Source organism: Thalia democratica, chromosome 1 (assembly GCF_965202585.1).
Source record: "Thalia democratica chromosome 1, ktThaDemo2.hap1.1, whole genome shotgun sequence".
In the NCBI taxonomy this organism is placed as follows: domain Eukaryota; kingdom Metazoa; phylum Chordata; class Thaliacea; order Salpida; family Salpidae; genus Thalia; species Thalia democratica.
The window spans coordinates 23,238,427-23,265,756 of NC_139165.1; the positions used below are offsets into that span (position 1 = coordinate 23,238,427).

Genomic DNA, 27,330 nt, shown 5'->3' on the forward strand with positions numbered 1-27,330 from the left:
AGTCTTTATATTAAGGCATACTTACGATAGCATGCGAATATTTTCCGTTAACAATAAACACCAACAAAATTAGATATTAAACTTATGAAAAACCACCAGGCTTGCCCCGGTTGGTCGACATGGACACCATACAGCGCCTGCAGCGCCACATGCGGCGGCGGATACAGGAGCAGGTCACGTGAGTGTTTGAACGGCGAAGCTGGCGAGGCCGGTTGCGAAGGAAACAGTGACGACCTTGATGTTTGCGGAAATAAAGTGAGTTGAGTTATTTTATAAAATTTGTCATTTGTTTAAAAATTTGTTATTGCAATGTTAAGGTTAAACGCTAAACACAACGAGTTTAAAACCTTTCAAAGTATATTTGCAAACGGCATCACTAAAAACGTTCTAGTTTTAAATGCCACACTTTAAAACTTAACAATTCTAGAAGTCTAAAAATTTTTCGGTTTAACGATCGTTCAACTTATTAAAGTTTATAAACTTTTTTCTTCCTAGTTTTATAACTAAACTATATATAATTCTAATACTTCTAATCTCACAGGACTGCCCGGCCTTCAGCCAGTGGTCGGACTGGTCCGAATGCACGCAGACGTGCGGCGGGGGACGCGAGAGGCGCAACAGGGTTTGCGAGAACGGGTTCGTCGGCGAGGTGGGTTGCCAGGGCGAGGTGTACGAGGAGCAGGACTGCAACGACCGCGCCTGCGCCACCTGGTCTGAGTGGCTCGAGTGGAGCGAGTGCTCGCAGACGTGCGGACCCTCAACCATGAGAAGAAGGAGGACCTGCTTGAACGGGGTGATCGGTCAGAGTGGATGCATGGGCGACGCAGTTGAGATGCAGGAGTGCATTACACCCGTGAGTATTTGTTCAAACTTTTTTTTATTCGTTTACAAATATAATTATTAATGGTCTGTTGTGTAAATTGAAAATGTTGTTAATTTTTTAAACTAGTTTCAAACTTATTTTTTTTTTTTAAGTTTGTTGGACGGTGTTAAGAAATAAACTTTCAGTTCAACCGAAAGCTGTTGTTAAACGCTTTGTTATTGATAACAAACTCTTTTTATTAAAGTTTTAATTCAAATTAAAAGTAAAAATTTCGATAGGTAATATTTTGAAGAAATTAGCTTTTAATGACTTTTATTTAGTTCCACGCTTTAAAAAAATTCGGAAAACGTTAAGTAAAAACAATTTTTTTGTTCACACACGAGCTTAAAGTAAGTACTTTTTGGACGCAGCTAAAGCACTTAATTTGTTGTCAGAAAACACGCATCGACAGCTTAAATTCATTTAATTTCCCCTGCCAGCTTTTTAAAGGTCCAATAAAAATATTTCGAAAATAACTTCACCTTATCTTTACAATAAAAACACGAAATCCGGCAATCTTGCGTGTCAGGTTCTCTAACAAAAAAAATATAATCTTCGTAACCGTTGCAACTCAAGGCGCCTTTTTCGTACTCGAGCCACGTACAGCAGAGATATTTTGCACATTTTTCATGAGCTAATCTCTCTTGCGTGCCATACTGACATACCCCCGGGGTGAACTGCTTACGAAATCACCTGCACATCCTGTCTTGTCAATTTTTAGTGCACGTGTAATAGATGAGCGTGTTTTCGCGCGCGGTTAGTAACGGTTTTTACTGCTACTGTTCGTTGCGGTTTGAGTTATGTAAAAACTTGTGTCGGTTTGTCGTAATGACTGCTTGGTTATACAACCGTCTGTAAAATTATGTAACGTTTTTGAACTTTAAACAAACTTGTGAGTAATGCTCAAGCAATTTCGAGTGCTTAATTGACTTAAGTGTATTAGTGGTATTAAGCCGCATAATTATGGCTCAAATTAAAGCTCAAGTTTGTGGCAATTCAGAATCTCGAGTTTGCCACAAAAACTTTAAAATAAACTCAAGTATAAAACGCATAGATTAAAATGCAATTAAGGTAGATTTCAATGTGTGGTAAAATCTTAAATATTTCAAAATAAATAATTCTTACTTTCCGCACAAGCAACAATTAAAGATCGATAGAAAGTTTTAATTTTAATTAATAAATAAAATAATTATTTTAAAACATCAAATCAAATTTGAGTTTATTCCTTAAAACTTTTAAACATACAAATATAGTTTAAAGTACAACACAAATTTCAAGTTAAAATCTAAATAAAAATAAATTTAAAACTTTAATGTTTTTAGGTGTGCTCGTTCCTTACCCCGTGGAGCCAATGGAGCGAGTGTACAGCCGAATGCAACGGAGGAACCAGGGAAAGAACCAGGCAGTGTGCCAACGGTGACGACTGCACTGGCGATTTCATCAACGTCATTCCTTGCAACTTGAAAGTAAGTACAAAAAGTTAAAATAGTTGTCGGTTTTATTTTTTTAGTACGTTTTAAATTATACAAACAATTGAAAAAGGTAAAAACGCTTTTATTTGTACAGAAAACAGTTTTAAGAAAAAATTTAACTTTAATACTTTTAACTACTAAATTTGCTTCATAAGATATAAACAGTGTTAATCAAAACAAAGTAATCATAAGCTTTAAAAATTTCAAGTCAAGGTATTAAAATAGTTTGTCAAGTAATGAAAAATGATTTCCTCCAAAACAGCCATGTCCGTACTGGAGCAACTGGTCGGAGTTCAGTGGATGCAGCGAGGACTGCGGAACCGGGTACATGCACAGGAACCGATCGTGCATGTACGGATACCCGGGTGCGCCGGGATGCCAGGGTTTCGAGATGGACTACTCGCTGTGCGAGGGCACTGTTAGTTTTGTAAAAATACCAGTTGTAATATGGCATGAAAACAATCGTTTTTAATTCGGTTGATTTTGTGAAAGAAAGTTAACTCAAAGTAAAAAGTTATTTTTTGTTTAGTTATTTTTGTAGCCGCAAGCCAGCAGAGAGGTGTGGCTGTTTGGTTAGCAACAATTTCAAAAAAGTTTACTAGTTTAGTTGCACCAAAAAAGTTAAGCTAATTCTTTTCTGGGTATTAAGTATTTGTATTTGGAAATAGAATAGCTTTGTATATGTGGCTAGTATGCAAATTTAACCTCAAATATTTTTATAGAGCTTAAAGAGCTTTTTACATTAGTATAATTATACCTTATAAAAAGCTTTAAACAAGCAACATAATATCAAGCCAAATAAGTAATTTGGAAAACTTTATACATCTTATCTAAAAATGAATTGCATTAAATGCTTAAGTAATCTTTAAGTATTTTGAAATACTTTTATGTTTAGAAATAGTACACTAAATAATCCTCAAAAATGTTTATTCAGTCTTAATTTATCTAAAAGTAACTAAACTTAGATTTGTCGAAAAGCTTAACTTTGCAAGACAATATTTCACCAAGACCAAAATTCAAGACATTTAATCCAATAATTATAAGTCCAAGTAAACCTGGTAAAAAAACACTTTATTTAAATTTATTGATGTTTTTAAAGTTTCAGTAATACTAAACCTTTTTTATTTGAAAATTATTTTGCAAAGTATCCATCCAAGTACTTTATTTACAAAGTTACTGATTATTTATAAAGCTTAAAATTGCAACACAATTTAAAAGCAAGACAAAAACTCAAGCTTGTTTTATACAATAATTCTAATTCCAAGCAAGTATCGTATTAAGAAAACTTTTTTTTACAAAAGATTAAGCTTAAAAAAGTTGTGTCGAAACGTTTATGCTACATAGCTTATGAATGATTTAAATTTAAATTTTATCTCTAATTGGCAAAGTTTTTTCAAAATTTAAACTGAAATAAAACGAATTATTGGGAATAGTTACACAAACCTTCATTGTTATATAACTAAACTCATACTACAAAGCCTCAGTTCAGCAACACAATACGAAAATGAAGCTAAAGTTGAAAAGCGGCCGTAGTAACTTTAGTAGGCGCGGCTTTAATCTTTTCATCTTAATTACAAATTTTGTCGTATTTATAGTCGCGTGTCCTCTGTGTCACATGGAAAAGAAGCACGAACATTTATAACTATTTTGAACTTAGTTTTTATTCCGTTAACTAGTTGAAATTACCCAGATCTTATCAGGTTTATTTCCACCCGAACTAACTTTTAACTGTTACGAAACTTTCAGTGTTGTTAACTTTGTTAACCTTCTAGTTATGTAAAACTTATTTTGATTTTAAAAGTACTCAATCTTTTTTTTAATACTGCAAAAAGTTTAAAACTAGCAAGACTAAAAAACATAAACGAAATACTAAAGCATACAAAAATATAATCCTTTAATTTAAAAATAGGAATTAACTTTTGAAATGGTTATACTAAGTCTATAATAAAATGTCCTTGTGTTATTATTAATTTTCATACAAAAAAACTATAGAAAGCAGACTTAAACAATACAAACAAGGTTAATAACATTCTAGTTTTATACAGTTTTGTACCAACAATTTGTTACAACTACTTGTAGGACTGTTCAAGCTAGAGTTATAGAGATCATATTTTACAACTGACAAGCTCACAAACATATCAATTATTATTGTAGGATTGTTCAAGCTGGACACAGTGGTCAGCATTCAGCATGTGCTCAGTCACATGCGGAATCGGTGTGCACATGAGAAGCAGATCGTGTTTCGACAGGAACGGAAGGCCATCAACCGACTGTCCGGGACAAGCTGAAGAAACCGAAGCTTGCTACGGTTCCGTAAGTGGATTTTAATAATAAAACATTTTTAAAAATGTTTGTATGAAGATTTACTAGACCTATTAAGTACATACGGTTAAAAGTTTTAAGTAAGTTATACTAAGATATTAAATATCTAATAAAAATCATTAGTAGCTTTTTTTGAATAATATGTGAGAAGCTAACAAAAATTCTATAGTTTTTAAATTACGTCACAATAATATTAATACTGTATTAAAAACTTCATAACATATTCTTTTTCAATAAATATTTGCTATTTTCATTATTGACCTATAAGTTCAACTAATCTAAATATTTAACAACTTCAAGGTGTGCCCATACTGGGGAACATGGTCGGTGTTCACCGGTTGCTCGGTAACTTGCGGCGGCGGAACCCAGACCAGGTCACGTGTCTGCGTCAATGGGCCGGCTGGCGTGGGTCCCTGCTCCGGACAGGAGAACGAGATCAGCTCCTGCAACATACTCGTGAGTTTTATTTAGTTTGTATAAAGTACATTGATTACATATAAAAAAATTGTTTAAGATTTAAACCAAATTTTAGCTATTGGTCTTTTATAACTTTAAGCAGTTATATCTTTATGTATACTTGAATGCCGTAGACTTACAAAACTATTTATAACAACAAAACCTTTTAAATAAAATTCAAAACACTTTTTTAATGTTTTATCTGCGTTATTGTCATTAGACTATTTATACACCATATTTTATATCAACAACTCCAACCCATACAGCCATGCCCATCATGGAGTAGCTGGAGTGAGGAAGCCTGCAGTGCAACCTGCGGAGGAGGAATGCAGATTTCAAGAAGGGTTTGCATCAACACCGACGGTTCTGACGGAGGATGCCCCGGTGCCGACATCAGAGAAGAATATTGCAACGGAAACGTTTGTTTATTAATTTTTTCAACTTAAATGTAAGATTTAGATTAACTACAAGATTAAGTTTCAACAAAAAGTAACAAAGGTTAAAAAATAAAAGTTTAAAAAAATGAACTCAGTAAGTTTATTTTTGTTGGATAAGCCTCTGTGTAAAATCCATTTAGTTTGTTAAGCTTTATTCAAGGTCATTTTTCAAACACATTTTACCACCGATGCTCTGTGAAAACATTATAAAATTAGCACTTGTTTCACAATAAATAAACGTTTCACACCAACAGCCGTGCCCGCGATGGACCGACTGGAACACGTGGTCCGAATGCTCATCCTCCTGCGGCATGGGAATGCGCATGCACACCAGGACGTGCCTGTACGGGGAGGACGAGCAGTGCGGAGGGGACGCCGTGGAAAGCGAGACGTGCATGCTGGAGGAGTGCCCGGTGTGGCTGGCGTGGTCGCAGTGGTCGTCTTGCAGCAGGTCGTGCGGAACGGGAATGAAGAGGAGGTCCAGGGACTGCATGAACGGGTTCGCCGGGCAGCTCGGTTGCGAGGGAAGCGCTTACCAGTCAACCGTGTGCAACGAAGAAGTTAGTTTGAAACTGAATCATTTGTTTCTTTTAAACTATTGTTGTTATATACAGTTATTAATATAATGCTATAGTATATAAAAAATAACATTTACTTAATTTTCAAAAACGTATTTATTATAAAAAAATTTTAAGGTTTATCAAAAAATTCAAAGTTAGGTTTATGAAAAATTTTATTACAGTTACTGTTTAACTTTTATCCTAAGCCCTACTCGTTATCTGTAACATATTTAATTAAATTTTTATACGAATTACAACAAACCATTAACTATCAACAGAGCTGTCCATTCTGGGACATGTGGACTGAATGGACTGCGTGCAGCGCCTCTTGCGGTGGCGGATTCAGGCAACAATCTAGAGTTTGCGTGAACGGACAACCCGGAGATCCGGGTTGCAGAGGTGACTCAACCAGAATGGACCGTTGCAACTTGCAAGTGTGTATACAATTATTAATTAGGAAGCAAACAGTAATGAAAATTGTTGTTTTAATTTTTCTTTTTGTTTTTTTTTTACATAATGTAAGTTTGTAACTTCAAATCTGATTCAAGTTCAAAAAAAATGCATCAGTAACATTATTTCAATAAAAAGCTGACAATTTTTTAAGTATTTTAACAAATTGGAAGAATGTTTTTAAATTAGCCTGAAAATGACTTTCAAATTTTCAAAAACTAGAAAGTCAATATTTATTTTTCTTCAAACCAGGACTGCCCAGCCTACTCCGAGTGGACTGAGTGGACTTTGTGCTCGGTGTCTTGCGGAGGAGGAGACAGGCTGAGAACGAGGTTCTGCGTCGGAGGAGTGACCGGAGACAACGGTTGCAACGTTGGCGACACCGTCGAAAGGGAAATCTGCAACTTCGAGGTAAGTGTTACGTCAGAACGTGTTGACTAAAATTTTAATGATAAATGCTTCATAAACACTTTCGCTTGATGTTTAAAAAGAAATTAAAAAATGTTAGACTTCTGTAAAATCTTACCTAAATTAGTTAGTTTTATATGTAAACTTGTATAAAATATGTTTACACAACTATAATTTTTATAAACTGTTACTTCAAAGTTTTTTATCTTTTTAGCTTTTTCAATATCAAGACAATAACTAAACAAAGATAACAAATTGTAAATAATAATACAACAAATACAAACAGCCATGCGCCATGTGGACTGCATGGGCTGAATGGACCGCGTGCAGCAAATCGTGCGACGGTGGAGTCAGGTCGCGTTCAAGGGCTTGCTACAGGGGAGACGAATTAGATGACAGCTGCCCAGGAAGAGCAGAAGAAACTGAACTCTGCAACATGGAGGTTTGTTATAAAAAATAAATAAATAAAACTTTAAATGATTACAACAATGAAAAGTATACAAAAAAAGTGATTAACATTTTGTTACTGGCTGTTACAATTTATTTATTACTTATTACTAATTTTTACGATTGAATTTTACGATTGAAGTTCTTTAACAAATTAATTTTTAAAACGTCATAAAAGCTTAATTAGCTTAGACTTTTACCACCGATGTGGTTCCCAACAAAAACTTTAAACATAAACTTATTAAATTCAAACTGGTTTTTCCATAAGTTTTAAGATTTAAACTAAAAAATTACCACGTGTAACTAAATACAACAAAACACGTTAAGATAATTATATTAAAACACGTGTAATAAATCAAACTTCACACTTTTTATTGTTTCCAATAAAAAAACGTGACAATAAAAAATTAACATTAGCAGCATTATTGCCTAAAACTTGTGAACGACGCCGCAATTTGAAACTGTTAATAAAAATTTACATATTCGAAAGTGAGGGCACACCTTAATAACATTTACAAGTTACAACTTTTGACAATGCAAGTCGAAACTTAATACTTTTTACACGTGACTAACATTTCTTATACTTATATATAAAAATAAATGACAAACATCTTGATAGCAACACGCGTTGAATATTTGATTTTAAACGTGGCAATGTTTTTTAATACATAATAATAAATACAAACATTTACGACAGCTATGCTCCTTGTCATTTTTGCTACTTTTCACAACACCAAGTATTAGCGAAACAAAATGTTTTATAAACGTGGAAAATATTTTTTTATAGATAAATATTTTACAAATACTTTTTTATTCCAACAACTTTATTCCATTAGTTCCAACATCAATGCGCATGTGTCATTTGTTATTATTTTTACAAAAAACAGGTAAAACAAATATTTTCTAAAAGTGACATATATTTGTAAACTTTTGTTTATATTAATAAAAACTTATAAATATTAATTCTACAGCAATGCGCATTGTGGAGCAACTGGGGAATCTTCAGTGAGTGCAGCGCCACATGCGGAGGAGGATTGAGATCGAGGGAGAGGTACTGCCTCAACGGTGAGGCTGGCGACGCTGGTTGCCAGGGACCAACCGCACAAACTCAAGCTTGCCAGACTCAAGTATGTTTGATAAAATATATACATAATTAAGTAATGAAATGAATTTTAGTGCAGAATTATTAACTATAAAGTGATAATTTTACAACTAGTTTCAAAAAACTAAAAAACCATATTATTTTTTGCACAGAAAAAAAAACTTAACTGTTTAAACTATTTTCAGAAAACTATAAAGCTAAAATTTTTCACTTTATTATATTAAAAATACACTTAACCCAACTCAACAACTCAGGCCTGCCCAATGTGGTCGATGTGGAGCGCCACATCTGAGTGCAGCGTGACCTGCGGTGACGGTTACACTTCCCGCACCAGGACGTGCATCGGTGGCAACATCGGCATGGACGGATGCGTCGGACCAAGAGAAGAACTGTTAGACTGCAACATGATGGTTCGTTTTGATTGCTGCTTAACTAGTTAACTTACGTTTAATCTTAAATTCAATTTGTTAAAGTCCTAGAAGCTTAGGAGACATTTTACAACAGAGCATAAATAAAAAAATTAAACCATTTGCTGAATTAATAAAGAAGTAAATTAATTAAACTTTTTCCAACCAAAGTTTTGAAATTTAAACGAAGCAAAACAATTCAAAAATGTGATAACTCACAAATTCAAGTATCAAAAACTAATCAAACAAAAAACTAATACAGGAATGCCCATACTGGATGCAATGGACCGAATTCTCACCGTGCCCTGCCACTTGTGGGCGGGCCACCAGGATGAGGACCAGGGAGTGCTCGGTTGACGGAGGATGCGGAGGAGCCACCGTCGAAATTGACACCGTTGACTGCATCAGAGGGGTTCGTTTTGATCTGGATTTTTTGTGGAAAATTTTGAATTTGAAATGACTTAAAGCTTGTCGCAAAATTTGTATGCTTTTTATTACATCTTACAAATTACAAATTTTGTTTGAATGATTTTTTTTGGTGACATGAAACAATAAATAGTGTTGCAACCATCAATATTTACAATTATATATTTTTTAAAACCAAAACAAGCACTTATAAAATATTTTTCCAACAGTCTTGTCCATTCTGGGGCGACTGGTCGATGTGGTCGATGTGCAGCACCTCGTGCGGCGACTTGGGCGTCCAGAGACGCGAGAGGACTTGCATCAACGGCGAGCCCGGCGCTGAGGGCTGCGAGGGACCGGACATGGAAATGCAGTCTTGCGGAGGACAGTCCTGCCCGAACTGGACCGCCTGGACCGCCTTCTCCGCCTGCAGCGCCTCGTGCGGCGGCGGAGTGAGGTCTCACAGGAGGTCGTGCGTCGACGAGCAAGGCAACGCGCACAACAGCTGCCCGGGTACTTCGGTCGAAGAAGAGTACTGTAACGCTCAGGTTAATTTGATTATATTTTCTCTATTTTTGATTTAATTGTTCAACGTTTATAAAACCAACTAAAAAAAACTCATCTAAAACTAAGTTGTATCGCAAACAGTTATAAACATGTAAGTATTTAGGTATAACAAATCAACGCCAATTAAAACTCAATTTAAGATTGTACTTACATTGCTAATTTATCAACATTAAATTGGTACATGTTTTCACAAAACTTAAAGAAGTCGATAAGCTAAATCGCGCTGGCTTAATTGTTTCTCATTTTTCACAATTAACTTTCTGGTTTTAGTGTCAAACTTTATTGAAAACAAAGGAATTTCGTTATTACTCTAAGGGCAGATCGTGTTTTGACACTTTTACTGTGTCGTCTTAATCACCTGTACGAAATTTGTCATTCCATTTTTCTTGTTGCGGTTTCACAGTGAAACTTGTTTAAAATTTCGTAACATTCTAAAAGTTTCATGTTATCAGATAATGACCTTGACGAAATTCGATTAATTTCTATTAATAAACCATAAAATGAACTTGAGTAGAATGTAACTACCACAAAATGTGAGTAAAAATACTACAAACTTAGTTAAGTTGTATGACAAAACATACTATATACTAGTTGGCAAAATTTAAAAACAGTTTAATTAATATAATAAACACAACTTCTATAGAAAAAAAATTAAGTTTAAACTAGTAAAAAGTTTCTAAAACTAGTGAAAACTTCTCACGATAATTTAAAACAACTAAATTAAAAACTTATTTAACTTGGAAATAATATCAACAGTCATGTCCATACTGGTCGCTGTGGTCGGGATGGGACCAGTGCAGCGCCTCGTGCGGCGGCGGAGTTCGCACCAGGTCACGTGACTGCTTGAATGGCGAGGTCGGCGAGGCTGGTTGCCAGGGCGACGCCATGGAAGCCGGTTCCTGCAACACCTTCGTTAGTTTTATTTCATAAAAGTAATTTTTTAGGTTGATTTTATTTTTTCTTAATTTCTTTATTTAATAATAAACGAGTTAAAATTTTACGTTTAGTGCTTAAATGTTTAAAATTGCTTATGAACGAAAAAATAATTTTTCAGAAAAACACAGCATAAAAGTATTATAGAAACTGTTTTGTATATAAACGTTTCTTAGAAATTTGTAGAAAGTTAACTTTTCCTGGTTGGCCACTGAACTGTTTTGGAAAATATCATAAACTTTCGATTAGTAAACCTCAAAAAAAAAAATTCCAATTTTTGAAACAAGTTAAACTGAATATTTCAGTTTTACTAGATATAAGCTTGATCTTGGAAAAATTTTAAACCTCAAGTTTGTAGTGTAACCTTACCAATTCTTTGTACTTGCTAGCTTGTGTCTAAACATTACTGTGTTAATATAAAACAATGTAGTAATGACCATAATAAAAGCTAAAACAAGCTACTTAACAAAACTGACTGACCACTAATGAGTTTTATTTTAAATTCACGAAATTAAGATTAAAAACCATCAATGAAATTTAATAAATTTATTAAAACACAAATACTCTTTGTCACCGAAAGACCGAAATTTAAAATAAGTATAAGATAAAAGCCCCTAGTTTCGTGGTAATTAAAGTCACGTAAACTAAAACCTTCTATGTACGAGTTTGTTTTGCTGTAAACTCACGAACATTTAAGGGTTTAACACCTTTCAAGGTCAACCTTGTTTCAACTAGTTTATGGAAACAAAGTTTATGTAAACTTTACAATAACTCATTATCAAAGTGGTTATTTTCAACTTGAACTACTGCATAGTTACATATTTGTGGCTTATTTCGTTAGAAGCTATAACACCTTTTTCAATTAACTTGTTTGTATCTAAACAAACTCAAAGGTTTACACTTTCAACAATTTTATAAATATTCGATGTAAGTACTTCATTAACCTTTAAATAACTTATTTTAAAACGCCCTTTTTTACATCATGTTATCACTTATACTACTTTGATGTTGTCTACCCTTTAGTATAAAACATTTTTAGTTTGAACAACTAAATTTGATAGATCTAAGCTATACAGCTTTGAGATAACTTTTTACATACTCAAAGATTAAATAGGTCACTTTTAAAAGGACAACTGTATAAAACTTCAAAATGTCAAACTAATATATGCCTCATATTACATGTAACACTTTTATAACAAACACTTTACTATAGAATTATGACGTAATTCTTGCTCTAAACTTATATTTTAAAAACATTTTGTTAAAAAAAAAAAAAAATAATTGCAACTGTTATTGTGTCTTATATAAATCATTTAACGCAATTAAAACTTCTATTTTCCTTAAACCAAACCCACTATCGCGTCATAAACGACATGTACCTTACAGGAAAACAAACATAAGGGCAAAAAGAATAAATATGATTTTTTTTATATTTCATTTAACGCAACTAAAACATCTGTTTTCTTATTTCAAATTTTACGATTATTACGTCACAGGAATGCGGTGTGTTGTCACAATGGACCGCGTGGGGATCATGCTCGGTAACTTGCGGAGGAGGATCCAGATCGAGGACCAGATTCTGCGACTACCAGACGTACTCCAGAGGGTGCGGAGACGGTATGCTGGAGGAATACGAAAACTGCAACCAATTGGTACGTTGTTTGGAGCTAGTTTGTTTCTTGAAACACACAATAGATCTAACCTTGTTATTTCTTAATATCCGATACATAACCGACAGTTTTAAGCTATCTCAGTATAAGTAAAAAAGTTTATTGCTTTCTTTAAAAAAGCAAACCTAAAAGATTTTTTATATCTTGTATGAATATGTATAAAATAATATTCTAATAAAACATATTTTGAATATTTTTATTTTTTACAGTAACAACTAAAATAAATTGCATAAAACATTCTTAATTACTAAAATAACCGTTAATTTTTATTTTTTGCTGAGTAAATTTAAAAACTTGATATTTTTCACGATACAATTATTCATATCACAATCCATCATAACAGCTTTACGGAAAAATAAACGCAAAAATACTCGATGACTCATATAAATTTAAAATTTTCACCTGTTGCTCTACAAGTGTTGTTTACTGTGTAAATTTGAGATAAAATTTGCGGTGTTTTCTGTAAACACGAGTAAATTCGAATTTGATTTATCGTCAAACTATTAATAAATGCGATACGAGCAATTTATTTCTGTTTTACACAAACGACTATTTGTCGTGTAAAAGTGATAAGATCTTCAAGTTTAAATACAAACAGTGAGCTAACATACCGTATAAATATTTGTCTGCTATAAAAATAAACTTTGAAAAACACCCTTCAAAAGTTTTTACAACTAAGTTGTGTTTTTTATATAAATTGTTTATACTTATCACAACAAATGTAAATGATCAATTTTCTTTTGTTATTGTAAACAAATGTGTGTTATTACGCTTATTTTATAACAATGTATAGGTAGATAAAATTATAATCTCTATTCAAGTATTTAAATTTAAACTTTCAAAATTCTTCAAAAATACAAAACTACTTATGTATAAAAGTAACGTAATATTCTATAATTGAAACAATAAAAACCATATTACTGCCGTACACAACTTTAAATTGTGAATAAAGCGGTGCTAAGCTTGTTTCAAATGAATACTAATTCTTTAAAACATTCAAATCAAACAGAACTTATAAAATTATAAATAAAAAAAACCTTGTAACACAAACCGTGTTGTAGAAAAAACTTTATAACGTCATACTAACAGCATAAAACAACAAAACAAAACCTTACTAACAATTTAACTAACCAGCCATGCGTGATGTGGATGCAATGGTCTGATTGGTCGGACTGCAGCGTGGACTGCGGACAAGGATTCAGGTCCAGGTCGAGGATGTGCACCGGAGGATCGCTCTTCAGCGAGATGGGATCCGGAGATCAGTGCGACTCCATCGGACTCGACGGAAGCGAGAGTTTCGAAACCATGTCCTGCGTTGAAGGAGTTAGTAATATTATTTTTATATATTGTTCATGTTTTTATTAGATTTTTTTGGATCAAAAGAAGTTTGTATAAATTTATTGTAAAAATATATTCTATCATTATGCTTAAAAACTACAGTTCATAAAAACAATCATTCTAAAACTTTTATTTTAAACCTGACTCTTTTAGACCTTCTTTTAATAAGAAAAAAAGTATTGAAAATTAAAAGGCTTTTACTCAGATTAAACAACTGTTTTTTAGCTTAACTAAACTAACATCTAAAACCATAGGAATGCGCCTTCTGGAACGACTGGAGCTCATGGACTGACTGCAGCGCGGAATGCGACGGAGGGTTCAGGTCCAGATCCAGGATCTGCTCTTTCGGAAACCCGGGAGACGCGGGATGCCTCGGACAGGCTTACGAGAGGCTCACTTGCAACAACTTCGTTAGTTTGATATTTGTGTGATTTGATAGCGAAGTTTGAAAATAAATCACAGGAAGCTTTATTATTTTCTAAAATACGATTTATTTAAAATAACTGAAAGTTAAGTTATTTTAAAAATTTAAAACTTTTAACGCTTAATTAAAATCGTTCAGTTTATCGTTTTATCCTAAAAAAGACAAATAAAGTCACAAAATTATATTAACTTAAAAACCTATTTATTTAAAATGTGTTTTCGGCACAAATTTATTCAAACTCCCACACTTTTAAAGGCATGCCCGATGTGGAGCGAATGGTCAGCCTTCTCTGTGTGCAGTGTGACTTGCGGAGGAGGAATGAGGATGAGGAACAGGATCTGCATCAACGAGGATCTTGATAATGACATCACTTGTCCGGGTGCAGCTGAAGAAGAAGACTACTGCAATGGAGATGTAAGTATACTTTGAAACTAAATTGTTTTAGTTAGTATTTTTTAACAAATCATGAACTATTTACTGCAAAGTTTAAGTTCTGAAAGTTTTTACTAGTGTTTATACTATTATGATTTGTTATATTATACTAAAATTGCTTTAATAAGAACCAATAATACACTTTAAAAACTTTTAAGCTAAAGAGGTTGATATCCATGCTTAAAAAGACCAAGTATACATACTAAAAAGCTAAATACACAAAAACAAATGAATCAACAGTTAACTTTTGTTTTATAATACTTAGGTCTGCCCATACTGGTCCGAATGGAGCTACTGGGGCGGATGCTCTGTGTCGTGCGGAGGCGGATCCAGGACCAGGGACAGGTTCTGTTTGAACGGAGAAGTCGGTCAGCTCGGATGCGTCGGACCAACCATCGAAGACGAGGGGTGCAACCTTGAGGTAAGAGATTAAAAAAAAAAATTTTTTTATTGAAAAATTGCATTTTAAATTAAAAAAATTGTTAGGCTAGAACTTTTTTAGAAAAATTTTTGTTTTCTTAATTTTTTTGTTCAGCACAACAATAAAGTTTTAATAGCTAGGTATGTTACAACTTACTTAACAAACAAAATATATTTTAAAAATTGTTGAAAACAATTTTACACTTTCAGGCTTGCCCCTTCTGGGACCAATGGAGCGCGTACGGCGAGTGTTCATCGCGATGCGGCGAAGGATACAGGACCAGGGAGAGAGAATGCAATGGGGGCATGCCGGGAATCGCCGGGTGCACCGGAGACTACAAACAAGTCATCGAGTGCAACAATGAGGTACGTGGTTTAAATGTAAAATTAATATATTTAACAACTTCTTAAGCTTTACACAAAAATTATACTATTATTTTTTGCTGAATAACTATAACTTTGCAAACTTTATACTAATAACCTTCTTTTACATATAATAGTTAAAATTACTGTTTTTAAGGTTGCTTACATTTCTAAAACCTTAGTACTAACCTTTTAAAACAACTAATCAACAGAAATGCGCTTCATGGGTGCCGTGGATGTCGTGGACCGAGTGCACTTCCACGTGCGGAAGAGGCACCAGGATGAGGATGAGGCTGTGCGAGAACGGAAACGCCGGTGACGTGGGATGCGAGGGAGACAGCAACGAATCAGAAGACTGCATTCGTGGTGTGAGTAGAGTGTTAGAAAATATAAAAGACTTAAAAAATAACAAATTGAAGACTACGATGAAGTTTAAACTTTGGTTTTTAAGCATTAAAAGTAATCTTTTTAATTTTTTCAAACTACTTTTTTGATAGTTATAATCAAAAAGACGAATATAAATATGCTGATTTTCTTATAAAAACTCTTTTATAAATTTGTTATAAAACTAATTGGTGAATTAAAAGTTTAAAAAATTCAATTAAGTTTTTCTAAAAGTTGTGCGCATTCTGGCAAGACTGGTCGACATGGACTAGCTGCAGCGCCTCGTGCGGCGAAAGTTCGAGGAACAGGTACAGGATTTGCAGGAACGGCGTGGCTGGTGACGAGGGTTGCGAGGGTTTGAGCGACGAAGTTGAACTTTGCAACGTTCCACAAGTAAGATTTGTTATTTTGTGAATTCTTATCAGTATTTATGTTAGATGAAGTTATTTTTTATTCAAATTTAGTCATCATAAATTTTTCTTCACAGTTTTGAACGAAAATCAATAGCTAACTTTACCAAGTAATATGTTCAAAAAATTTCATTAAAGTTAGACTTTTTAAATACAGTTTAAAAACTTATGTTAGAATTGTAACTTTATAAAAAGTAAAATGTAGTTGAAACCTAATAATTTTTGCTTATAAAGCTACAATTTAATTTCCAAACAGTTGTGCCCGCAATGGTCAGCTTGGTTGTCGTGGTCCGACTGCACCCAGATCTGCGGAGGAGGAATGAGAGAGAGGTCACGTGTCTGCCTCAACGCTCCAATGAACTTGGACTACACTCCGTGCCCAGGACCCGCGTCCGAAGAAGAATCCTGCAACGGAAGGGTGACTATTTGAAAATAAATTAAAAAAATAAAGATAATTGAACTTCTTATTTCACACATTTAATAATACTTAAAAACGTTAAAATTTGTTCGTACTATTAAAGGTTTAAAAAAGTAGTTTTTAAAACTTTTAATAACTTATGTTTTGATATAGCTTATTAGTTTTTTTAGGTTTAACATAAGTTCACTTTCTATAAAAGTTTTTAAGTTCCAAGTATAAGTTATGTAATTTTTTTTATTTAGATGTGCCCTTACTACACTGAGTGGAGCCCATACGATCCATGCTCGGTGTCTTGCGGAGGAGGCGTCCAATCACAATCCAGGATTTGTTTGAACTCTTACGCCGACTTGACCTGCGACGGTGACGAAATCAAAATCAGAACTTGCAACGAACAGGTACGAACTATTTCAATAGTTTATTACTTATCTATTTTGAATGTTCACTTAAATAAAGTATGCTTTTCAAAATTTTCCTACTTAACTAAAATAAAAACATTTTTTATTATATAAAATGTAATCGTTGACACTTTGTTTAAAGCTTCAAGAATTAAAAGCTAAGTTGTTTCAATTTCTGAATCAAAGTAAAAGTTTTTAAAGTAATGAATATTCTTTCAGGCATGCCCGTACTTCGGAGAGTGGACCATGTGGGAGCCGTGCAGCAAGTCATGCGGAACGGGAGTGCAGGGCAGGGAAAGGACCTGTATCGCGGACGACGACTTCAGCGCAACCAAGTGTGTCGGCGACAGATTCGAAGATCGCGTCTGTAACCAGCAGGTGAGAAAAAACTGTTCATTTGTTTGTATATTTGTTTATAATATGTATAATAATTTAAATTTTGTCACAATTTCATTATATTTCTTAAAAGTTTTAAGTTTGTCAGGTTTTTCTGTCATCAACAAGTGAGAATTGTTTTCGTAGTTTATTTAAGAAACCGTGAAATACTTTTCGGAAAATTCAATTAGCAAGCTACACATTTTAGATTATTTTAAAAACAGCGATTACCATAAATATATTATCTAAAATGTAAAAGTAAACATGTTTAGTAACCAGCAATTAAAAAAACAACTTCGTTTCTTGAGGTGTGTTTAATAAAAAACATAAGCGAATTTTATTGCAGCTTGATTGATTTCTCGGAAATTCGCAATTATGTCAAGTAAACAACATATCGCGCGATATAATTTGTAATTAATTAGTTAACATTTTGATAAATTATTTTATTAAAGTACCAAATAATTGTCAGTTAAATTAGCAATAAGTTGTCAAACTAGTTTAAGCAAACACTTTCCCATAACGTTTGCATGCTTTTTTTTTGATGAAAAAACATGTAAATAAACTAATCATAACCTATTTCTTAACGACATGCAATAATCTAAAAAACTTGAGAAACTTGATTTATTACATTACTGTTTAATATAGCGTCACAATTAATTGAATTACAATTACAAACACTAATACGCTTGTATAGCATTTTATTCAGCCTTTTAAAACCTACTGTAGAACATAAGTCTTATACAAACATTTAAACTAAACACATTTTACCAGACATGTACATCATGGTCAGCATTATCTTTAAACCTTTTTTTTCTGGAAAAAAATCTACACAAATTAAAATACTTGAATGTTTAAAGCTAAATTTAAATATTAAAGCACATTTGAAACTATATTAAACACAATTTATATCACTAAGCAATAATTTTATACACGACTTAAAGTCAATTATTCTTCCAGGCCTGCCCATCGTGGTCAGTGTGGACCGAGTGGTCGATGTGCAGCGTGTCTTGCGGACGTGGAACCAGGCAGAAGTCGAGGACGTGCACCAACGGAGCCATCGGAATGGACGGGTGCCCAGAAGGCATGAACGTCATGACCGAATCGTGCGTCAGAGGAGTTAGTTTTGAATATTATTTATACAATGCTTGTTTCAAACTATGTATACATTGATATATAGATTTTCACACACGTTATAAATTTTAAAACTTCTTTTGAATGAATTATAGCACAATAAAAGTTGTTTTTATTTTAAAACTTTTAATCCAAACTTTAGCAGCTTAATTTTACATAAGACTTCTTTTTACAAGACAGATTGTACTTTAAAGTATATTACATCAAAACAAGTAAAAAGCTAAGGAAGAGTTTTAAAATTACATAGTCAAAACTTTACGTTCAATTTTCATTATAAAAAAAACACTTTTTATAAACCAAGTACTAATACAAATGATCTCAACAGTTCTGCCCGTACTGGAGCGAGTGGGGAATGTACTCGCAATGCTCAGCTTCGTGCGGAGGCGGAGTCAGGATGCGCTCCAGGGAGTGCATCAACGGAGGACTCTTGCAGTCGTGTCCGGGTGACGCAACCGAGGCGACCACCTGCAACACCGAGCCGTGCCCCATGTGGCTGCCGTGGTCGGACTGGACCGACTGCAGCTCGACGTGCGGCGGAGGAGTGATGACCAGAGACAGGGAGTGCATGAACGGAATGGCCGGAAGCGACGGGTGCATGGGAGCCTCAAGCGAGTCCATGGCCTGCAACGCTGTTGTGAGTTACAAGCTGTTTATTATTTGTATAAGAAAAAAATATCATACTTATTTAATTGCATCAAGAAACTATAGGTTTTCCTTTTTTAAAGTTTATCATTAAAGACGGTTAATTATTTAAGAGAACGTCTGAAAAGAAAAAAACAAGGGAATTTGAGAAAAAACAGATGCTTTGTAGCAGTAAAGTGCACCAAGAGCTCAGAAAAAATATTAAACCGTTTAACAGGCTTGCAGCTTCTACATGCCTTGGAACATTTGGACGGAGTGCAGCCAGTCTTGCGACGGGGGAGTCACCTCCAGAATGAGGGTTTGCAACACCGAAGAAGGTGCCGCCCCTTGCGAAGGCAACAACATGGAGACCAAGTTCTGCAACAACCAGGTATTGTTACGTCATAATTAAGTCAAAATTATTTGTAAATTACTTAAGAAATTTTTTTTGATTGTTTTATTTTTAAAAAATAGTTGTTTAAACCTATAATTTAGTGCCTTGTATGTGTAAACAATTGGGTTAAAACGTAATTTTATTGATTAAGTTATTTAAGTAGTAATTTCTGTATCGCAATAAAAAAAATATTCTTTTTACTTTTCACTTAATTACTAACCAATCAACAGGCTAAACTAAAAAAACTAACTAACTAACTAAAAAACACATAAAAACACACTAAAAAACTGATATCTTTTAAAATCGATGAGTCTTGCAAAATATTCTTTTTACTTTTCACTTAATAATATTACCTACCTACTAACACAGGCATGCCCATACTGGGACCAATGGTCGTCTTTCAGCGACTGCACCAAGGAGTGCGGCGGTGGAGTCATCAAACGTCACAGGGAGTGTGTCAACGGTTACCCTGGCGACGCGGGTTGCCAAGGTGACAACATGGAATCCGCTAGCTGTCAGGACAGAGTTAGTATATTATTCAATTTATTTGTTCGTAATAACCATACAAAACACTATGGTATGAAAATATCTAGATTAATTTATTGTTACTGTATACCTATTGAAAGTCTTCTTTTTAGATGCTCAAATTACTTTGTTGTTAAATTTTCTTCAAACTAACACTTTTATTAGTTTTTTTCTCTTATAAATTCAATGGAGTAGATAAGCATATATATACCTTTTGACTACAGTGAATTATGTAAAATACTCATACTTTCAACAGCCTTGCCCATCTTGGTCGCAATGGACCGCTTTCACCGATTGTTCAGTGACTTGCGGCGTGGGACAGAGGACCAGAAACAGGTTCTGCGAGAACTCGTACGAAGACCTGACTTGCCCCGGACCAAGCTTTGAAACCGTCGACTGCACTGTCAACGTGAGTTAAGAAAATATAAATTAAATTATTTAAAAACATTATTTCAGCTTACTTTTTATGGCATTCTAAATGAACTTCACCATTTAGTTCCATGAACAAATCAAATCAAATAAGCTATATTTCCATTATGAGACAGTTAAAAAATGATAAAAAATTTAATCTATCACTAACAATTCACTTTGAGCAAGCAATGTTTAAAAATAAGTTCAAGCAAACATGTTTTTTAAACTTTAAAGTTAATACTAAACACAATTAACAAAACAGAACTGCGCTTACTGGGCCGAATGGGGCGCCTTCAGCGACTGCAGCAAGTCGTGCCTGGGCGGCCAGATGACCCGTTTCAGGTTGTGCATCAACGGAATTGCCGGACAGAGCGGCTGTGAGGGCAGCAACGAGGAGACTTCCGCCTGCAACATCAAGCCGTGCGCCACTTGGAGCGAATGGGGCAACTGGACCGACTGCAGCACCACTTGTGGTGGAGGCATCAGGAGCCACAGGAGGGATTGCATCTACGGCGAGCCGGGTGACATCGGTTGCCAGGGATCCGCTTACGAGCAGGGATACTGCAGCGAACAGGTTTGTATCTTTATATTAAAATACGACCAATTATGTTCTTTAAAGTTTTGATTTAAATTTAAAATAACGCTAAAAAGCATTAAAATTTATCGAAAAATACTTGTATAAAAATAATTAACATATCTTTAATTTAAAATATTTCAATTCTTATTTACAACAATTTTAACTTCTAACGCTAAACAATTATTTTTTACAACTATTTACTCAAATAACAGGTGTGCCCATACTGGTCTCACTACGGAAGCGCTGACGAGTGCAGCGTGACTTGCGGAGGCGGAGTGTCAGCCAGGAGCAGGTACTGCGTCAACGGAATGCCGGGAATGCAGGGTTGCGAAGGAGAAAGCATACTAATGAACGTCTGCAACGAACAGGTATATAAATAAAAAAACTACATAGAACTTCGTCATGCCAACTTGAAAATTTTTTATAAAACTTTTTAACTTTTTCATTAAATGATTTTTCCTACAAGCTTAATAAATAGAGCAAATAAAACATTTCATTACAAAATAGAATTAAATTTAGTAAACTTTTTAAACAGCACAAAAGGTTTCAAGCATATAACAACCTATCGTAAATAACTAAAACTCTTTACAGCCATGTCCATACTGGGAACAATGGACCGCATTCAGCCCGTGCTCATCGACCTGCGGTGAGGGCAAACAGTCACGTGGTCGTCGTTGCATCAACGGCGTGCCCGGATCCATCGGTTGCGAGGGATCCACTAATGACGATCAGTCCTGCAACCTTGGCGAGTGTCAGACCCCGTCCTGGTTGTCATGGGAATCGTGGTCGCTGTGTACTCAATCTTGCGGTGGAGGATACCAGCGCAGGGTGAGGGGATGCTCCATGGAGAACAGGTGCATCGGACCTTACCAGGAAGACAGGAGCTGTAACACTGACGTATGTTTTTCGTTTTTATAATATCTAAGAATAAAGATGATTTTGCTTTTATTTTTGGTTTTGTCCTATTAAAACGCTTAAAACAGTACTTTTGAAACTCAAACAAACAAAATTAAAAAAAATACCTCGACTAGACCAAAGTATTTTCACACTACTTTAAAATCACATTCAACCAACAGGCTTGCGCCAGATGGACTACCTGGACCGCTTTCGGAGCTTGCAGCGTGTCCTGCGGCGGCGGAATCAGCACCAGGTCAAGGTCCTGCATGAACGGAGAGGCTGGCGTCAGCGCCGGATGCCTCGGAGAGGCCATGGAAGCTTCGGGCTGCAACGTCAACGAGTGCCCCGCTTGGTCATCGTGGTCTCAGGCCGGCTTGTGCTCCGTGTCGTGCGGAGGCGGAGTCCAAAAGAGGACCAGAACTTGCGTTAACGGCATGCCGGGAATGGACGGGTGCAGAGGATCAAGAGACCTCATGAACGACTGCAACGAACAGGTAATGATTTTTTTTTTTTTAATAATACTTAAAACTTGTTTGAAAAAATTATAAATTTTACACATTGTTGTAAACTGTTATTGAATTTATTTCAAAGAAAAGTTATTGTATATATATAAAAGCTCCATCGACTAAATTAATACATATAATTGATTGCACACTCAACAACCTATTTTTTTGATTAAAATCAAATTAGTTACTGACTAAATAAATTTACACACAACTCTTAAACAGGCATGCCCAGTCTACTCAATGTGGAGTGCATGGGACGAATGTAGTACCACCTGCGGACTCGGATCCAGGAGGAGGTACAGATCCTGCTCATATCCCGATGACGATCTCTGCGTCGGACTCCCAATGGAAGAAGAGGCATGCGTCAGAGGAGTGAGTAGATTGATAATATTTTGTTAACTCAATAAAAGAAGTAACTAGTCTGAGTTTCGTGAAAATTTAATTTAGTAGCACAGTAAATTAAGCTCACTAAAACTCAACCAAAGCTTTTCTTCTTTTTTCAATAAATTTCAATAATAAGTAGCAAAAGGCTAAATGCCTCACATTATTTTACATTTATAATTATAACCTCATTACAAATCAGTTTTTAATTTTTAAACTCTCCACAGAACTGCGCATACTGGAGCTTGTGGGGAACTTGGTCCGCTTGCCCGGCAACGTGCGGCGGCGGAATCAGGACCCACACCAGGATCTGCGTCAACGGCGAGATTGGCGACGACGGTTGCCAGGGCAACGCCATGGAGGCCGTCGCCTGCCCCAACCCCGTCTGCCCCATCCTGGAGTACTTGCCGTGGTCGGAGTGCAGCGTGAGTTGCGGAGGAGGCAAGCAGGTCAAGAACCAAGTCTGCTTGAACTCGAACGAAGCCGAGTGTCCCAAGCTTGTGTCTGAAGAAAGAGCTTGCAACGAACAAGTTAGTATTTAATAATGTAAATATAGAAAGATAAATAAATATGAACCTATTTACTTTCAATATATATTTAAGCGTTCACAACTAATCTTTTTTTAAATACTGTTGATAATTTGTTATAACTTTTAATTACTTTTTTAAATTGATTTAAAGTTTTTTCTTAGAAGTGTAAAGTCAATGTTGTTATGCTAAAGATCTTTAACTTAAGACACTCTAAAAATTTTCTATTTCACGCAGCAATGCCCACAATGGAGCGCATTCGGACCGTTCGGAGCTTGCAGTGAGTCTTGCGGAGGCGGAGTGAAGATCCAGTTCAGGCAGTGCTTGAACGGAAACGCGGGTGAAGCCGGTTGCGAAGGTGACGACTTCAACAGAGCCGTCTGCAACATCGAGGTATGACGTCATAATTGTTTTTTGAGCATAATTTTCTAATTTACTTAAAATCTATTTTGAGAGAGTATTTTTTAAACCATCATAAGCACAAATTCGCAAAGTTTTGTTCAAGTATTGTTAATTAAGTTGTTTGAAGCATATCTCTACGCAGTATTATAAGGAAATTTTTGTTATTTTCTTTAGTAGACGTTAAGAACATTGCCTTTTACTATATCACTATAATAACCATTCTAAACACACAGGCCTGCCCAATGTGGTTCGACTGGGGACCATGGACCAGATGCTCGAAGACCTGCGGTGGCGGTCTTGAGATGAGAGAAAGGGGATGCAACGTTGACATTGACCTCTGCTTCGGACAATCCATGCAGAGAAGACCTTGCAATGTTCACGTGAGTTAACTGTTTTGAACAATAGATCTGTAATAGAATAAAAATAAAATCTTAAAACATTTAAACCAAACAAGGAGCTTTTCTGTTAGTCAAAGATTGTTTAATAAACTTTTTGAATTTATTTTTTAAGAAAAACTACAGTTAACAAACTTTAAAGTTAACCTAAACAAAACTCGAATTTAAACTGTTTTTACTTTGACTTTTTAAAAATGTACTGTTTTTTAAATTAAAATATAAAACTTTCATTTCAAATCATTCCAGGCTTGCCCATACCTGACCGAGTGGTCTGAGTGGACTCCGTGCAGCGCCATCTGCGGCGAAGGATTCCAGCACCACCACCGCATCTGCGTCAACGGAGAGTTTGGCGACGTCGGGTGCCAGGGAGAAGAGTCTGAAACAAGGACGTGCCAGGCCCAGGCTTGCGCATCGTGGGCCTCATGGACCATGTTCACTGGTTGCAGTGTGAGCTGCGGCGGAGGAGTGCAGACCAGGCAGCGCGAGTGTTTCCGCGGCAACGCCGGGGAGGCCGGTTGCGAGGGACCTACCGTGGACATGTCCATGTGCAATACTCAAGTGAGTTTGATATTGGTTGAATACTTACGCTGGAAAATTTTTGGCTTTGGACTTATATCTTGAGAAATATGCAAAATAGTAATACTAAAGTTAAAACTTAAAATGTAATATTTTGTAACTTCAAACTTATCAGGAGAAAAATTGAAAACTGCAATTTTAATATTTCAAGCTAATTTTAGCAAGTTTTGTACTAAAACTATAGTATATTTTTTTAACATAAAAAACTCTTTATAAAAACTAAAAAAAATATTCAGGACTGCCCAGTATTCCAGCAATGGAGCGACTGGAGCGCATGCTCGCAGACTTGCGGAGGAGGAATAATGAGAAGAGAAAGGAGATGCGACAACGGGTTGCCGGGTGAAGACGGTTGCCAAGGAGACGTTCTCGAAATCATGCAGTGCAATGATGACGTAAGTGACTTATGAAAAATAAAAAAAGCACATATAATTTATAATCACATGATCAGATTATTTTATTAGCTAAGTTTTAAGAAAGTAGTTTTACATTACAAAATAAAAAATAATAAAATCCTTAGTAGTATTTCATCTGACGACTAGCAAAACTTAATATTTATAATATTTTAAGTTTTTAAAGATACAATAGTGAACTTTGATGATATTTTAATTTGTTTTAATTTCCAGGAATGCCCATACTGGGGCGGATGGACCGCGTGGGACCAATGCTCGGTGAGCTGCGGAGCCGGAATCAGGATCCGATCCAGGGACTGCGTCTTCGGCAACATCGGCGTCGAGGGATGCCGCGGCGACGCCATCGAGTCGGCTCAGTGCATACAGGGCGTGTGCCCGTACTGGGAGTTCTGGTCGCCGTGGTCCGGATGCAGCGAGGTGTGCGACGGAGGCGTCAGGAGCAGGTACAGGAACTGCATCAACGGCGTCGAGGGACAAGGAGAGTGCCAGGGTGCCGCCAAGGAAGAAGAAACTTGCAACAACGACGTCAGTATTTACAAACTGTTTTTCCTTAAACTTAGAAACACCATTGAAACTTGTACTTAAGCACTTGAAAATCTTACTCATTATTTGCGTTATAAAACCAAGTCACTTAACTTTGTTTAAAATGGATTTAAAAACTATTTTATATATGTAGTTATATCCGTAATAAAGTTAATTTGTTTAACAGGCATGCTCAAGATGGACCGAATGGACAGAGTGGTCGATGTGCTCACTCTCCTGCAACGGAGGCGTCAGGTCGCGTGCTCGCTCATGTGTGAACGGCTTGCCGGGAGACCGCGGTTGCCGCGGCAGCTCCAGCGAGCAAGAGTTCTGCAACCCGCAGGCGTGCCCCTACTTCAGCACCTGGATGCCGTGGTCGTCGTGCAGCGAACCGTGCGACGGAGGCTTCAGGACCCACCAGAGGATGTGTTTGAACGGTGAAGTTGGTGACGACGGTTGCGACGGCAACATGATGGAGAGCCAGATGTGCAACAATGACGTTAGTGTTTGTTTTGTTTGATGTTGATTTATGAAGAAGCCAGAAAAAAAATACAATTTTTTTTATTAGTTGGTTCATAAACGCATAAAAGTGTCTTTGTTTTTATTTCATCAAAAGTATGACTCTTTCAAAACTTTGTTTTTTAAACTAGTTATAAATATCAAAGATTTGTGTTTCAAGTTGTTTACTTATTTTACCATAAAAATCAAAAGTAGTTCAACTTAAAAACAACAAGCAAATAAATTATTGCATAATTAAAATTTTCTCCTTACAGCCATGCCCAACATGGTCTGCATGGACATCATGGGGATCTTGCACCAAGTCGTGCGGAGGCGGAGTCAGAGGAAGAAAGCGTGATTGTCCAGCTGACGACGACAGCTTGCTCACTTGCGAGGGACAAGCCGATGACTACGAAAACTGCAACGAACAGGTTTGTAAATTTTTAGTTAGATTGCTATACTAATTCGAAGAGCAGGTTAATAAGGTTACTTGAAATGATCAAATTAACTACTCTTATACAATAACTTTTTGCTTTAAACCAATCATTCATTACATTAAACTTTCAAGGACAAATAATTCACAATTAGTTTTTTATAAAATTAAAATCTTAAAACAGTTCATATAATATTGTATATTAAACATCTCTTAGGATACTAATTCTGAATACAAACCTATCAAAACAGAACTGCCCGGCATGGAACAACTGGTCGATGTGGACCGAGTGCAGCGTGTCGTGCGGCAAGGGAGTGATCACCAGGGGTCGCGTGTGCGTCGACGGCGTCAAGGGCCAGTTCGGCTGCGACGGCGACGACTTCAACAGCGTCGACTGCGTCAGGGGCGACTGCGCCTACTACGACCAGTGGTCGTCGTGGGGCATGTGCAGCCAGTCTTGCGGAGGCGGAGTGAGGAGCCACGTGAGGAGGTGCGTCAACGGCATCGCCGGCGACGTCGGTTGCGAGGAGCCCGCCATGGAAATTGAGTCTTGCAATAACCAGGTATGTGAATGTTATCATAAATAAATATGAATTTATAACTAAATGTATAAAAATTTTTCAAATGACTCTACATCTAAAAACTTTTATATACACATAAAACAATT

The 27,330-nt window shown here is 35.8% G+C and overlaps 1 protein-coding gene across 1 annotated transcript in view; it reads left to right on the forward strand.

Moving 5' to 3' along the window:
• The window catches only part of LOC145829224 (uncharacterized), a 64,401-nt gene that overhangs the window by 19,641 nt on the left and 17,430 nt on the right, over nucleotides 1-27,330 (forward strand). Inside the window, exons 38-83 of the mRNA XM_082937001.1 lie at nucleotides 100-255; nucleotides 542-853; nucleotides 2,185-2,328; nucleotides 2,597-2,752; nucleotides 4,489-4,647; nucleotides 4,957-5,112; nucleotides 5,379-5,531; nucleotides 5,804-6,109; nucleotides 6,388-6,543; nucleotides 6,812-6,970; nucleotides 7,254-7,409; nucleotides 8,386-8,541; nucleotides 8,771-8,926; nucleotides 9,186-9,335; nucleotides 9,559-9,876; nucleotides 10,652-10,807; nucleotides 12,325-12,480; nucleotides 13,633-13,821; nucleotides 14,091-14,246; nucleotides 14,516-14,674; nucleotides 14,958-15,113; nucleotides 15,323-15,478; nucleotides 15,688-15,843; nucleotides 16,094-16,252; nucleotides 16,526-16,687; nucleotides 16,930-17,082; nucleotides 17,302-17,460; nucleotides 18,415-18,573; nucleotides 18,914-19,222; nucleotides 19,448-19,600; nucleotides 19,973-20,128; nucleotides 20,385-20,537; nucleotides 20,802-21,113; nucleotides 21,329-21,484; nucleotides 21,708-22,013; nucleotides 22,193-22,507; nucleotides 22,742-22,891; nucleotides 23,128-23,430; nucleotides 23,665-23,820; nucleotides 24,063-24,209; nucleotides 24,471-24,782; nucleotides 25,037-25,192; nucleotides 25,424-25,735; nucleotides 25,920-26,231; nucleotides 26,506-26,661; nucleotides 26,915-27,226. Of these exons, the coding sequence (XP_082793127.1) occupies nucleotides 100-255; nucleotides 542-853; nucleotides 2,185-2,328; nucleotides 2,597-2,752; nucleotides 4,489-4,647; nucleotides 4,957-5,112; nucleotides 5,379-5,531; nucleotides 5,804-6,109; nucleotides 6,388-6,543; nucleotides 6,812-6,970; nucleotides 7,254-7,409; nucleotides 8,386-8,541; nucleotides 8,771-8,926; nucleotides 9,186-9,335; nucleotides 9,559-9,876; nucleotides 10,652-10,807; nucleotides 12,325-12,480; nucleotides 13,633-13,821; nucleotides 14,091-14,246; nucleotides 14,516-14,674; nucleotides 14,958-15,113; nucleotides 15,323-15,478; nucleotides 15,688-15,843; nucleotides 16,094-16,252; nucleotides 16,526-16,687; nucleotides 16,930-17,082; nucleotides 17,302-17,460; nucleotides 18,415-18,573; nucleotides 18,914-19,222; nucleotides 19,448-19,600; nucleotides 19,973-20,128; nucleotides 20,385-20,537; nucleotides 20,802-21,113; nucleotides 21,329-21,484; nucleotides 21,708-22,013; nucleotides 22,193-22,507; nucleotides 22,742-22,891; nucleotides 23,128-23,430; nucleotides 23,665-23,820; nucleotides 24,063-24,209; nucleotides 24,471-24,782; nucleotides 25,037-25,192; nucleotides 25,424-25,735; nucleotides 25,920-26,231; nucleotides 26,506-26,661; nucleotides 26,915-27,226 (9,045 nt within the window). The remainder of the gene's footprint in view (nucleotides 1-99; nucleotides 256-541; nucleotides 854-2,184; nucleotides 2,329-2,596; nucleotides 2,753-4,488; nucleotides 4,648-4,956; nucleotides 5,113-5,378; nucleotides 5,532-5,803; nucleotides 6,110-6,387; nucleotides 6,544-6,811; nucleotides 6,971-7,253; nucleotides 7,410-8,385; nucleotides 8,542-8,770; nucleotides 8,927-9,185; nucleotides 9,336-9,558; nucleotides 9,877-10,651; nucleotides 10,808-12,324; nucleotides 12,481-13,632; nucleotides 13,822-14,090; nucleotides 14,247-14,515; nucleotides 14,675-14,957; nucleotides 15,114-15,322; nucleotides 15,479-15,687; nucleotides 15,844-16,093; nucleotides 16,253-16,525; nucleotides 16,688-16,929; nucleotides 17,083-17,301; nucleotides 17,461-18,414; nucleotides 18,574-18,913; nucleotides 19,223-19,447; nucleotides 19,601-19,972; nucleotides 20,129-20,384; nucleotides 20,538-20,801; nucleotides 21,114-21,328; nucleotides 21,485-21,707; nucleotides 22,014-22,192; nucleotides 22,508-22,741; nucleotides 22,892-23,127; nucleotides 23,431-23,664; nucleotides 23,821-24,062; nucleotides 24,210-24,470; nucleotides 24,783-25,036; nucleotides 25,193-25,423; nucleotides 25,736-25,919; nucleotides 26,232-26,505; nucleotides 26,662-26,914; nucleotides 27,227-27,330) is intronic.